The sequence below is a fragment of the Sander lucioperca genome, chromosome 4 (genome assembly GCF_008315115.2).
Source record: "Sander lucioperca isolate FBNREF2018 chromosome 4, SLUC_FBN_1.2, whole genome shotgun sequence".
Taxonomy (NCBI): Eukaryota; Metazoa; Chordata; class Actinopteri; order Perciformes; family Percidae; genus Sander; species Sander lucioperca.
In genome coordinates, this window is record NC_050176.1 from 26,897,946 (window position 1) to 26,913,032 (window position 15,087).

General features: G+C 39.3%; 1 protein-coding gene across 1 annotated transcript in view; it reads right to left on the reverse strand.

The window, feature by feature from the left end:
- LOC116039870 overlaps positions 1 to 15,087 on the reverse strand; it is a 144,310-nt gene that overhangs the window by 61,889 nt on the left and 67,334 nt on the right. The window contains exons 10-12 of the mRNA XM_035999945.1: positions 5,487 to 5,846; positions 5,123 to 5,326; positions 4,625 to 4,978 (exon numbers count right to left, since the gene is read on the reverse strand). Coding sequence (XP_035855838.1) covers positions 4,625 to 4,978; positions 5,123 to 5,326; positions 5,487 to 5,846 — 918 coding nt within the window. The remainder of the gene's footprint in view (positions 1 to 4,624; positions 4,979 to 5,122; positions 5,327 to 5,486; positions 5,847 to 15,087) is intronic.

A 15,087-nucleotide genomic window follows, 5' to 3' on the forward strand; every position in this document is an offset into this window, starting at 1 on the left:
GGAAACATTGTTGTAGTATGCAGCGTCCTGATTGGTGGAAAATGCTTGCAGAAAGAAACAGCTGTTGTCAGGTTGACATGGAAAAGCCCAGCTTTAATGATGAATGGACTGATAAGCAGGCTATGCACTCCTCATGTATGCCTCATTTCCAATGAAAGATGCTGTTGCAAAATAATACAACCAACATCATCATCATCAAGAATGAAGAACGCGAACAAAACGATCGCGTCATTCACGTGCATATTAAGTAGCCACATCTGTTTTGGTCTTATAATACCTCCATAGATTTACCGCTCTAGCGGAGAGTTTGGTTTGTTCAGCCAGCAGTTAAGTTTACAAGAATTTGTCCAAATTTCAAGATTCCCGGCAAACTAAGATAAACAGTTAGACTACGAACCGACAGCTTTTGTTTTAGCTTGTTTGTAAAAATTCACTATTTGCAGAGTAGAGGTGTGTTTGAGTAAAACAGCGCGGTGGACAAGAGTGGACTGAGCAGACAGAGCAGATTGAAATATCGCTTTCTACATGTTTATGCCTGTCTATACAGGTGAGTGTATTGATAAGTATTGACTTTTTACTCACAAAGGTTTAATTGTAGTCTATTTACAGAAAAGAGACTACGGTGAGTTGATCTGCTCCAGCGGCCATTGGTAATCCTCTCTGTATCGTTCCTAGTCAGGTACTGCGTGTTTTAACGCACACACATCTCGGCTCAGCTGTGTGTGTGGAGCGCGGGCATCGCTGTACAGAATCCTGGCATGTGAATAGAGATGTAAATACAGGGGGCTGGGTTTTTGCTCTAAATGCTTGAAATGATAAATAACAGAACGCATTTTTTCTTCTTTACATTTTGTGAATTCATGATTATTCTGTGGGCCAGACTAAAAGCTTCGGCGGGCCGGATGTGGCCTGCGTGCCGCCAGTTGACTATGGCTGATCTAAGCTGATAGAAGTGAAATGATGAATATATTTTGGTCTTAGAAGCAGGGTCTGGTTTTTCTTGTACCAGGTGTAGTTAGCTGCTGGGTTAGCATCACTGCTACAGGTCAGATTCACTGAACTGCCCTCCACTATCTCAGCAGAGGGACTCACTGACACAGAGGGAAACTTTGGACCATCTGGAGGAGAAAAGAGGGACCAATTATGATTTTTTATTTAGGCATGGACTGCCACAATCTAGGAGGAGCAACACAAGTATTGTGGTGTCTATGTTCCACCTACTTTATAAATCCTGCTTCATGAGACAGGATTTACAGGATAATTTTAAAGTTTTCTGTCTTGCACTGATTTATTTATTTTTTACAGCATGTGTGAAACACTATGTTTTTTGTGTGGAGCATAAAAAGACAAATAAAGGAATGTTGAATCTTGTCGCCTCACAGCTAGCTGACAGGCTAAAGTAACCACTAATAGACCTGTACATGAATCAGATGTCCTCTACAGTCTTTGTGGCCTCCCACATGCACCAGAAAAAATTAAAGTGACCCAAAATCTTCTCACATTGTGAAAAAAAATATTTCTCCTCAGTTTGGGAAGGAATGTGCCTGCTAGGAATTTACATTTTGGTAAACTGTGCCAGGATTGTGTTAACGCTGACAAAGTTGTGCTTGGGTTTAAGCTTTTGCCCAGTTTTTAGGTAGAGAATGGCCCAAAGACATGTACTAATGTGTAAAATAATAAGTAGGTTTTAATGTTCTAATGTTTTATACTTACACTGGACATCTATAAATAGAGATGAAGAGTTGATGTGTCCGTGCTGATTCTCAGACTTGCAATAGTAGTTCCCTCTGTCCTCAGAGCTGATGGAGGTGAAATGGTAGATGCCTTGTTGTCCATGAGGCAGTGTTTGGTTCTCCTTGTACCAGGTGTAGTTAGCTGCTGGGTTAGCATCACTGCTACAGGTCAGAGTCACTGAACTGCCCTCCACTATCTCAGCAGAGGGACTCACTGACACAGAGGGAAGTTTTGGACCATCTGGAGGAGATGTGTTAACAGAGATTACTCTAGGTTAAAGGTGACTCACTACAGAAGAACACATGGTATTTAAATTACTAACTCTGTGTAGCTGTGTCTATCAGCATTTTAGACTTTGAAGGTGGTCTGACTACATTGATGTGTGATGGTTTGAGTCCTAAAACTGCACAAAACCCTTAAATTCTCCTGGAGCTGCTCGGTGAATATCAGAAGACTGTGAATGGGAAACAAGAGCTAGCTGAAGAAAGTAGTTATGATCAGTACAAATCCTTGTAAATACTGGAAAGAGTTAAGCTTTTTATTTTTAAATAAACTGTTTCACTCACATTTCACATTAACAGAGAAGTCGTTAGATTTCTTCCTCCCCAGCTCGTTCTCAGCTGTACAGTAATACTGTCCAGAGTCAGAGGACTGGATGGAGCTGAAGACGAGCTGTGGTTCTTCACGGGGAGGTCTGAAGTATACATTCTCCTTGTACCAGGTGTATTTAGCTGCTGGGTTAGCATCACTGCTACAGGTCAGAGTCACTGAACTGCCCTCCACTATCTCAGCAGAGGGACTCACTGACACAGAGGGAAGCTTTGGACCATCTGGAGGAGACAATAACATGAATAACTTAATCAAGATAAGACTATATAGACCATTGACTATTTTAATTATTATCTTTGTTTCTTTTAAACTATCCCTATATTTGTCCCTGGCAGCTGTCCAGAGTGCAGATCACTTCCTCGTCATGTTTTGTAAATATTTCTACTGATTCTGTTGTGGGTGAGGAGTGAACCTTGAGTTTTATTTTGGAAAAAGGCTCTTATTAATATTTTCATTGGGTCGTCCCCATGAATTAGAAAAATACAACAAACTACCTCCTAATATTTCTTTATACTCACAGCTGTTGCATCATTAACTACACACGTGTTATCTTTACAAGACTGAACATTAATATTCAGTATTGTTTGTTGGTTTTCAGATCTATCCTTACTAACATAAATACTGTCATGAATAAATCTTAAGAAACTCCATTTTAAAGTTTTAAAATCAAACTTACAAGCTGACAGTATGGATTCTGTTTCAGTCCAAAACTGTTCAATTAACTGCAGTTTAGAGCTTTTGGCCATGACATCATAAATCATCAAGTAATGGAGCATCTCAATAACAGAATTATTAAACATAAAATTTGTTCACATATTTTACAGTTCAAATCGTCCTGAAATAATAGTAGGAAAGAATTTTGAAATGTTACATCAGAACATATCTGTAGTATATCTGAATATTTCTACTACTGGAGTGATTTTTGTTTCTATGACAAAAGACTTCAGATTATGTCTGAAATTGTCATTGTATGGAAAGTCGACGGACAAGTGTGAATGCCCTTCCTCCCCCGTCATCTCGGTGGCGGCCAACACCTTTTGTTCGAGAGGGCGAGGGTCAAGCCAGCCTCATCACCGTAAGACCAGACACTGGGCGGCTGGACAGAGCACGGGACTGGAAGCTGCTGGCAAGAAACTCTGCTTCCCAGCTGAGATCGCAGCTACCAACCTGCGACCAGATCTTGTTCTGTGGTCAGCCTCGCTCAAGCTTGTTTACATCATCGAGCTCACCGTGCCCTGGGAGAGTGCAGTGGAGGCCTATGAACGGAAAAGGCTGAGGTACGCTGAACTTGCAGCCGATGCGCAACAACAAGGCTGGAATGCGAATGTACGCCCAGTGGAAGTAGGTTGCAGAGGGTTCGTAGCCACCTCAACTTCTAGGCTACTCAGGGAGATGGGAGTGTGAGGGAAGGCCCATCGGCAGGCAGTCAAAGACCTCTCCAGGGCTGCTGAAAAGGGGAGCCAGTGGCTGTGGATAAAAAGAAAGGACTCCGCCTGGGCCTTCAAGTGAGTTGATGGCATCTAGGGAGTGAACCTGGGACGCTGGGATTCACTGCTGAACCATGGCAATGTCATGGGCCTACCAGCGAAACACCTAAGAAGGAGGGGGCCCATTTGACAACCCAAAGGGTGCCATCACTCAATTGACCATCCCACAGAGTCTCATCGGTGCCTCAAGTGTGATTCATTGAGGGATATCAACATCTAGTCCTACACAACAGATCTTTGTATTGTAATGTCAGAGTGTTTGTGTCCTGATACAGTAAACTCACACACTGAAGGAGAGGGGAACTTCTCATGTCCTTTCAACGCACAGGAGAAGAGGTCTGTGGGATTGAACCAGGTTCTATAAGTAGATGTCTCCACCGAGGTAATGTGTTCTCTGTTCTTGAACCAGACGTAGGAGAGACGACCAGCTGGACTGCAGCTGCTGTGACACTTCAGCTCTGCATAGGTCTGAGACTGATAGACTCTGATCACCTGAACCTGCAGAGCTGGACATGAGAACAAAAATCTATATTTCATCACAGGTTCTAAAAAAACAATACAGATGTACATACACATCAACACAACAGTTACAAATCCTAGAAGTAGTAATAAGCATTGGTATTTATTTAATATTATATGTATATATATATATATATATATATATATATATATATATATATATATATATATATATATATATATATATATATATATATAATTATTTAAGTAATAATGTTCAGTGTTTTTAAATGTACTGTGTTGGTGTATTTCCATCAGTTTGTGTTGATCAGTACCTGTGACAGTCAGAGTTGTTCCAGGTAAACTACTCCATTCAAATCTTGGTGTTATGAACTTGAAGTGATACTCAGCTGAGTCTCTCTCTCTCAGGTCAGAGATTCTCAGAGTGGAGCGTCCTCTCTCTGTTTCAATAACCTTAACACGACCTGTATACTGGGAGTCTGTACTAAGGTCTTCAGGCTGGGAAGGATTCTGTCCTCGATGATTACGCTCACGACGGAACCAGAATGTTGATTTGTCATCATAATTGTAGCTGTTGTACAAACAAGAAATGTTCACTGAAGAGCCTTCGGAGGCACAGATGCTTCTGTCAGTGTACGTCACTCTGTAGCAGGATTCACCTTGGACACCTGAAAGATTAAACCATTTTGACCATTTGTAAACCAGAGTCTGTGAGGAATCACAATAGGAATTTCCATATTAAAACTACACTACATGAAGTTATAATGCTCCACTAAATGGTGTTGTGTTGGAATAATGTTGAGTAAACTCACACACTGAAGGAGAGGGGAAATCCTTATATCCTTGAAGAGCACAGGAATAGCTGTCTGAATAATACACAGGGTTTAAATAATAAGATGTTTGTGTCTGAATTTCCTGTCCATTCTTGTACCAGACATAGGAAGGATTATTAGGTAGAGGACAACTGCTCTGACACTCCAGCCTGTTAGAATGTGATATCACCTGGAGACCTGGATCTGTGAAGAAGGAACATGAATGTTATGTTAGACAAAACTGTCAACATACAACAACTGTTTTATTGAACTGTCAACTAACAACTGCAAATAAAACATTTATATTATTGTTTTCTAGATCTTGAACATTTGGAAATAATTAACATATGAATAGAAATATTACCTGCTGTGACAGACAAAGTGACTCCAGGTGAACCGATATATCTTCCACCTTCTTGGTTTGTTGTGAACATGAACTTGTACACAGCTGAGTCTCTCTCTCTCAGGTCTGAGATTCTCAGAGTGCAGTCCTTGTTTTTATAACTGTACTGCACACGACCTGAATATTCTGAGTCTGTTGTCAGATCTACAGGTTCATTATTGTTCATTTTAATAAACCATGATGTTCTCACAACTCTAGTATAACTGCCTTTCCACCAGTCTGGGTATCTGTAGCTGCAGCGTATGTCCACTGTTGATCCTTTAACAGCACAGATCTGAGTAGAGGTGTAAGTCACTCCCCAGTCATCCTGACCCTGTATCACTGTAACACAGAGAACATCAGGAAACACAATCAGACTCAGAACTACATCAGGAGACAGACTTACATGTAGTGAAGGTGCTTCAGTGTTTGAAGCTACATTTCCCAAAACTACTGCTCTCACACTAGACAACGATAATCTAATAGTACCAACTTGTTTTGGGGTTTTGGGGACTTTACTAAACTCAGACTGCTTTACTAGAACTGAGCTTAACATTATCACACAGGTTTTTCTTATATTTGTACTTCTTTGTTGGGGACTTTCTAACGTCTGTTTTTATAAACGTGCATATAAATCAAGTATTAATGTTGTTTTTTGTTTATGCCAAAGTGAACAGAGGAATGTTGAAATATGCAAATAGTTCAGTTTTACATGAGAATTTATAATGCTAAGGAACAGTCACAGCTGAACACATGATCTCTGCTCTGCAGTTCATCTCTAGGTGCACTGAGGCAGGACATCATACAGAGCGTGGAGTGAAGGAACAGCAATGTATTGAACCTGTGAACAAAATAAAAAGGCAGAAGATTAAATATTAGAAAGGTGAAGTGTGCAGAAATAAAAGAATCTGCTTTGCTTGGTTGCTTTTCTGTCTGTGGTCACTCAGGCTGCTGCAGAGTGTGAATGGAAACTGTAGAGAAATGCAGAACACTGAGGGGAGGGCAGATAGTGTAGATAACAGACACACACACACACACACGCACACACACACACACATACAGTATATATATATATATATATATAAAATCAAATTAATGCAAAGAAAGTGACTTTATGAACTTGATTTTAAGATTTGTATTTGTTTATTATTTATTTACTGTAAACAAAAGAAAATGTGTGAATCTAGTCACACATTTTAATCTAGAATCAATATAGTGTGCAGTAACTCCTAAATAATTTTGATTACTCACTGACGTCCAGTGATCATTTTGCATCACTTTGCAGCAGTTCTAGTGTGGCTGCTTTCTCCGTGTCGTACAGGCTGTGTATGTGTGAAACTACTGTCCCCCTCGACGGCAATATATAAGACGGGTCAGAACATGCCAACCGTAGTCCTTAAGACCGGAGTCTTCTACGATGCTGACAGGTCTGCAGTTAGTTGCCACCCATTTTGCAAGAGCTGTAGTAATTTTTTTGGATTTGGTTTCATCCACAGGTCGGCAAGTAGCACTCTCCAAAATAGTGCTTTGCCTGAGCCTGCTAGCATCAACCTGAGTCACGTTACTTGTGCTACTATGCTTATCTCCGTAGGTGGTAGCTCAAGCTTGACGTGCTTCAGTGATATTTTAATTCGGCTTTACACAATGTGCATATGACTTTCAACTTGTCTACGAGCCGTCCAGGAGTTTTGGAAAATAAAAAGCGCCATTCAGATTGTGTTGCTGCTGTCTTTCTCCATATATATATATATATATAAAGAACATGCAAGTGATTAAAGCATAACTCTCACCAAAATGCAACCTAGGGTCTTTTTGTGAATATACCCAAGTCAAACTTTAGTTTAAAAGCATAATTAGGACGGAAGCGCCACTTTTAAGATTTATCATATTTTCGTTTTTCGGTCAAATGGCCTTTTGAATGGGAGAGCTAGGGGCACTTCTATGATCGCATCAAAGTCACTATTTTTAAAATACTAAGAAGGCACGACACAACATGAAACTTTGCTCTAAGTATCACCAGGGGCTCTACACCTTAACGAAAGCACTGACAACATTGTTTGTACAGAGTTTACTAAAAAGAAAGTTTGTACATTTTTATTTGATTAGGACAATGCACATTAATCAACATTTCTGTAAATGCGCCAGCCAGTCGGCTAATTTTCAACTATAGTCCTAATTACCTAGCATGTATGTCTTTATGGTGGGAAAAAGCAGAGCACCCGGAGAAAACCCACACAAACACGAGGAGAACATGCTAACTCCACACAGAGAGGCCCGTAAAGACCTGGATTCAAACCCAGAACCTTCTTGCTGTGAGGCAGAAGTGCTAACCACTGAGCCACCGTGCTGTGTAACCTAAAGGTTTTGAACAACTCCCTTTAGCAGTTGTTGTTTACACTATCCGCCATCTTGCCAGTCAAAAAGAGTCGATCTCCGAATGTGAATGAACGGACTCCATAGGAGGAAATGTCATTCTTATATGAGGCTCCTTTTTCAACTACAAGGTCAATATTGTGTTTCACTAACGACAAAACAACGAATTATCTGTGCATTTATATGGAACTAAGCTTTAGGAGCTTTCTATCTTTACTCTCCTCCCCGTTATGTTGCATTCGGAGATCGACACTTTTTGACTGGCGAGATGGCAGCGAGTGAAAACACCAATAGCTAAAGTGAGTCTTTTTAGTAAACTCTGGGTACACAAACAATATTTTCAATGCTTTCGTTAAGGTGTAGAGCCCCTGGTGATACTACGAGCAAAGTTTCATGTTGTGTCGAGCCTTCTTACTGTTTTAAAAATAGTGATTTTGATGCGATCATTTTAGTGCCCCTAGCACTCCCATTCAAAAGACCATTTGACCAAAAAACAAAAATATGATGAATCTTAAAAATGGCGTTTCCGTCCTAATTATGCTTTTAAACGAAAGTTTGACTCGGGTATATTCACAAAAAGACCCTAGGTTGCATTTTGGCGAGAGTTATGCTTTAAGTTTATGGATGGACAAAGCAGGCCAACCAACCCTAGCATACAGGGATCAATGGTGAGTTAGGGCCTTAAGATTAGTTATGAAGCTCAATGCTCCATGGTATACAGTATCTAAGAAGTGAAAGTATTAGGAAGATTCATGCATATATAAAACAGCACCATAATCAAACACAGACATAAAAGTCTCCTTCTGGCATCAAAAGAAAAGCAAGACTTATTTCTGAAATAAAAACCCAGCCTCAGCTTCAACTTCTTCACAAGTTGCTGAATTTGAGGCTTAAAAGAGAGAGAATCATCAATTAAGAATCTTAGGCATTTATATGAAGATACAGACTCAGTCACATTGCCCTCAAAGGTAAGAAAATATGATCATGACTTTTGTTTTGTTAGGATTCAAAATCAATTTCAGCTCATGAAAGACTTACCAGAACTACATAAACAGCCACGCTAATGCATTTTATTTTCAGATTCAAAATGGCACCTTACCAGCACTTGCTGCACTTCTCCCAACACACAATATAAGACCAATAAGCCTCACTAGGTCAGTCTCACAGGCATTCATTCCAGTTCCCTCATACAAAAACAACTATGGCCAGAAATCTGGAATTTTTTATAGATACACCAAAATTTGGAATGCCATTCCCCATCACATTAGAGCACTACTGTTGTGAATTCCTCAGCCTACAGAGACTGTGTAGGTTACAGTGGGTGTAGTTACGGCTACGTTAGTTACGTACGTTAGTTAAGTACGCTACGTAAGTTACGTAAAAATATTCTTTTTCTTACAACAGTTGCTTGTTCAGAAGTCACAGACGATGTAAGTTTGTACTCTTTATATTTAGTTATTTTGGCAGCAGATTAAGCTATTCCTCAGTTGTTTCAGTCTGAAATGAGTACTGAATACTAACCGTTTTTACCCTGTGATGTGAAGCTGCTAGCTAGTTAACTGTGTTTTGCTAGCTTGCAAATTTTATGTGCTAGCTTGCTTTAGCTTAGTGTGATACGTTTTTGGGGCTTTAATCATTACTCTGCTGGAGAGAATGTTCATTTTACTTTTACATTGTGATAGAAATTGTACGTTTAATTAGTAGTAGTACAATTACACTACTACTAGTAGTTACTACTAATTATGTCAGATATTAGTAGTTATAACAGCTGTTACATTAATGTACCTTTTTTGGGTTTATTTCAGAAACTTCTCTCATACATGCAACAATGTACAGCTTGTGACTGCCTGTAAAGCACTACTGAGTAAAAAGTTGAACTCCACCTGGTGACTCGTGCTCTTTGATAGGAGCCCTGAAGCGGCCAATACACACCCTATCCAGCATTTACAGGGTTAAATCCCAACAACTACCATCCATCACATATTTAAAAAAGGCACACAAACTATTTCTTCTCAACAGTTACACTTGCACACATTGATTGTTCATGTATTGTCCAAGTCTTGTTTGCACTGTCTATATTGTTGTTTTCCGTTGTCTGTATCTGGCTAGCCCATACTAACGTCATGTACCTATGTTTTTGTCCTCATGTGCTGTAACTGTATTGTTGTTTTAGCTGTCCGAATCTGTCTAGTCCATGCATATGTCCTGTACAAATGTTTCTGTCCTTATGTACTAAGTTGTGTTTAATGTTTTGTTCCTGCAGAACAGGAACCAGCTGGAAACCAGTTTTTAAACTGAGTCAGGCCTGTTTGTAACTTAATGTTACTTTTAACTTTCCTGTATAATAAATGAAAAGAAAGAAAGAAAAGTGTTGTAGTATCAATTACCAAAAGCCACTAAATGCCTTACAATATACTGTAAATGTAGATGTGTACTACAGTACCTTGTACAGAGAGAAGGAAGACAACAAATCCACTCGCTGCTGCTGTTAAACTCATAGCTGCTCCTCTGGTCTCTGTTAAATCAGCAGCTAGATCACATACATGAGAAATGCTGTGAGTCAGTAACTCACAGTAAACATGTCTACATTAAGAAAGGGACGATGTAGTCTTTGAAGACAGAGTGTGTCTTCTGTGGATTGTATAGTAGTGTTAAATAGATATCAAGCTGTTTAAAACGTGACTAACTTCCTTCCTCTTTAAATCATTAATACGCATGAGCAGACAAATGTCTGTAAATCCCCAAGTTGAAATGAAGAAATGATTCTTACTGGTGTTTTGCAAATGATGCAATAAGTTCTTAAAATATAGTTTGTGGAAATGAAGGGCAGGCTGCCTCTAACACTTTTCATGAGAGGACAAGGTTAAGCAAAAAACACGTTTTATATTCACTCCTTTTTTCACCCTATATTGCAAGTCAGGTCCAATTTTATTTAGAGCCCCAGTCCATATGATAAACGGGCCATAAATAGAGATACAATGTACATAAAGCACTTTGGTCTGGGTGTGCATAAACCTGCTATGAACAAAAACTGAAAGTGAAACTCTAATAAAACAGATTTGTTTTCAGTCATTTTACCTTTTCTTTTCTAAAGTGTTGAGAGCCAAGCTGCACTGTTGTCCAACAGCTGAGGACTGCGTGTACATTTCCTCAAGGCTCTCTGAAGATTAGAATTATTTGGGTTTAATCTAATGTTGTGATTAGAGTGAACAGTGATCCTTAAGATAAGTGCATTGGAACAGTTTAGTGTTGAGAGCAGATGTTAGGGTGTGGTTGGCATCTAGCACGTCACAGCTTCCTGTGTGAACCACTGGGAGAAGTTGTGCTCTAATTCAAAAGAATATCTTAGGTAAGAGGTGCACTTAATAATAATAATAATTACAAACCTGCTTCCATCATTTCTGCAACAAGAGAAACCAGAACAAAAGTTAGTCAAATCAACAGCAACGATATGTTTAGATACTGAGATAAAACTATTACTGAGATAATAAGTAGATGAAGAACATGAAGACAGATACTATCTGGTGCTGGAGTGTAAAACACAAGTTTGATCACAATACATTATTCTATCAATTACAAATGAATAGCTAATTCAAAACATGCTTGGCTTTGCAAACTGAAACACTTTCATACTGCAGCATTTTTTCGTTTAATAACAAAGCCATGTTAAGCAGAAGCATGTTAATATCAATCACAACATGAAACTAAACATTGACAAACCCTGTCCACTTATTAGTCAGGTGGTAGACAGTGAACACTGCTTAACTAAATCGGTGAAGTATCCCTTTAACACCTTCAAAATAAAAGCCCCAAATTCATAATAAAAGTGACACAAACAAAACCTTATAAGAACATAGATGGAATAAGCATTGAGTATGGCAGACCAAACATTTAAAGTTATTTACAGCAAAAAGATTTTTCCACAAGTGGATCTAGGTGGTGGGAAGGTGGTGGTTGGATGTTGAGCAAAAAGCGCTGCACTTAAAGGTGCAGCAGTGGTTTCTGGTCGCTTCCTCCTGTGCTTAACTAGTGTTGTGACAACTTCAAGGAGTTAATAATTAACATTACTGACATCAAATGTCCACACAATGCTATGTTGTTCTGTGTTGTTGTGAAACTCAATAACACATTCACAAAGATTTGGAAAATATTTTTACATATTTTTATTCTTTATCATTGCTATTGCCAAAGCAATTATTAATGTTGCTGTGGGAGTAAACACATTTCTCGAATGAAAATTCTTTTTGCCAGCGTGTAGGCAAGAGATGGGTCAGATGTTTGGCAGAAAACACCCGGCGGACAGCTGGGGGGCAGGTGAGGCGTGGCAGGGTCTGGAATGAAAGGAGAGGTAAAATCATGACAGTTGGAGAACAACAAAGTTTAATAAAGCAGTGTAGATGACACAAATAGTCCATGTACATCTCAACAACAAATCTGTTAGAGAATGAGAACTTGGGGGGGATATATCCCCCTGCACCCCAGAAAATATCTAAAAATCTACTCCTATGGTCCACAAAGCAACCTCATTGTGGCACTATAGAGAAAACATGAGGGGATGATTTAAGTCATCAGGATATTTAATTCGAGAACTATGAATGTCTGTCACCCAATCCACCCAGTAGTTTGTGAGATATTTCAGTCTGGACCACTGAACTCTTCTTACCTGTGCGATGGTGTTTAGTTTCTGCCTGAGCTCACACCGTTGATTGGGCAACCTGTATCTTCTTGATAGGAGAATAAATAAAAATGACAACAAAAAAAAGTATCAGCATTTGTATTGAACAAATGGCTAAATTGTATTGGTTAATATAACCATAGTGATGCTCACCTAATCCCTAGGTAGACAGAGAGGACGACGACGAACAGGACAAAAGTGAGCAGTATTCCAGCGTGTGATCTGGATGTACCTGTGACAGAAATCAAATAGAAACACTGACAGTTCATTGCAGGATGTTTGGGTCTATTAGACTGTGTTCTGCTCTCTGTTTGAATGCATTTAAAACTGTTAAATAGAATTGTGTGGGGGCGACATCTAGCTCACTTAGTAGAGCATGCGCCCCATGCAGGCGGTGGATTCAATACTGACCCACAGCTCTTTGCTGCATGAAGTACAGATACCATTTGATTTTTACAGCCATGACATACATGAGTTAACCTCTGCATTCTCATCTTACACATCCCACTCCTCTGTTATGGTGTGGTGGCCATTTCAGTAGATTTACTCACTAATATTGTTGTGGAAACACAATAAGCATGGAAACTAAATGCACTCTTCCTGCATTACTGCATTACTTCAAATACTAAGTTACTCCTCTAGTAAACTAGTATTCATATGAAATAAAACAATAAAACATTGAGACCATTCAGCAAAGGACACTGGGAAATAACCAATTCAGCACTGGTTGCTATGGACTTGTCACTAAGCTTCGTCATTGTATATTTTAGCACATAGGTCATGCTGCCGAAGCTGAACATTATACTCCAAAACACATGTTTATTTTTAAAGCAGATTTTAAGTTACAATTTACAATAACAATTAACAATTTAACAATTCGCCCTTATGAAATCCAATCGCGGCGCGGCTGTTTTGGAACGCAACAGACAGACGCTTAAATTGAACTAAAATGTAACAGTGAACAATCAGTGTTCGACCTACAGTCTGTTGAGATGCCTCAACAAACGCAGAAACTAAGCGCAGTCACACCATAAAACGTTAAGACACGTTGAGAAAAAAGGATCCGTATTTTGCCGTAATCCAATGACACGAAAAAAAAGTAATCCACAGCGATCAGTAGATCCACAAACAGAGTCACGGTGTATCCAGCAAGGCCGATATGAGCGTCATATTCACCAGCCAGCTCCAAACAGGTGAACAAGGCCTCTCCACTTCGCCGTTTAAACAAAGTGGAATAAAACATAGGCTATAAAAGTCCAAATCTACGCAAAACGCACAATCAATTAGTAAGCTGACATCACATTTATATACATTGCATTTAGGAAACCCTTATTGCAAGGTTGGCACGGCAAGATGTCCAGACTAGTGCAATAGTAACTTTCGTTTTTTGCGTCCTGCTGCTCCCATCGTCAGCCAGGTAATTTTTACTTAAGCAGTATATGAAATCAGATGTATTACCTATCACCATTTAGTTGTTTTGTATTATTTAAGATATTTATAAAATATCTGGTCATGCCAGATGTAATTATTCCACTAATTTTTTAAACAATGCAGTTACCTGTTTGAGCCACCAGGGGGGCAGTGCTCCTCCTGCCCCCCCAGCAAACTCTGCGTATGCGGTCAGAACCATCTGCTAGGGGGCCGAGACTGAGAGCTACATGGATAAATATGCACCAAACAAGCCACTTTGAAATTTTGCTCTTTTCATGAATAAAAAAGTTGGATGACCCCCCCCCGCCCAGACTAAAAGATGTTGGATGACCCTCCCCTCAGCAAAAAATAAAAAGACATGACCCTCCCCTATTTTCCTCCGGTCGTCCATTCCATAAATACCGAACGGTCCCTTAGCTGCTGGGTTAGCATCACTGCTACAGGTCAGAGTCACTGAACTGCCCTCCACTATCTCAGCAGAGGGACTCACTGACACAGAGGGAAGCTTTGGACCATCTGGAGGACAATATTAAGACAGTAAATTCAGTCATATTTGATAGAAAGTAGCGTGAGTTTGATTTCCTTCATAATAATAATAATAATAATACATTTTTGACTGTTAGCAATATATTAGACGATGTATTTTTTCATTTAATAACCCAAATACAAATGCATATGTGATTTTAATATATCTTCATTTTGACAAACCTAGAACAAATTAAGTCTGTTTATTTAAAAGTTAGTTTAAAATTGGTGCCACACACTTGGAAAATAAACCATGAACTAATCCAGGCTTCAAATGAAAACTGTAAACTGCCTGCAAAATTACTTAGAACATAGCATTGACTTATTATACAGTAGATGAATCGTAATGTACTTTTACTTTTAAAGTGATCTGTTGATGTTTTATACTTACACTGGACATCTATAAATAGAGATGAAGAGTTGATCTGTCCATATTGATTCTCAGACTTGCAGTAGTAGTTGCCTCTGTCCCCAGAGCTGATGGACATGAAATGATGAATACCTCCTGGTCCTTGAAGCAGTGTTTGGTTCTCCTTGTACCAGGTGTAGTTAGCTGCTGGGTTAGCATCACTGCTACAG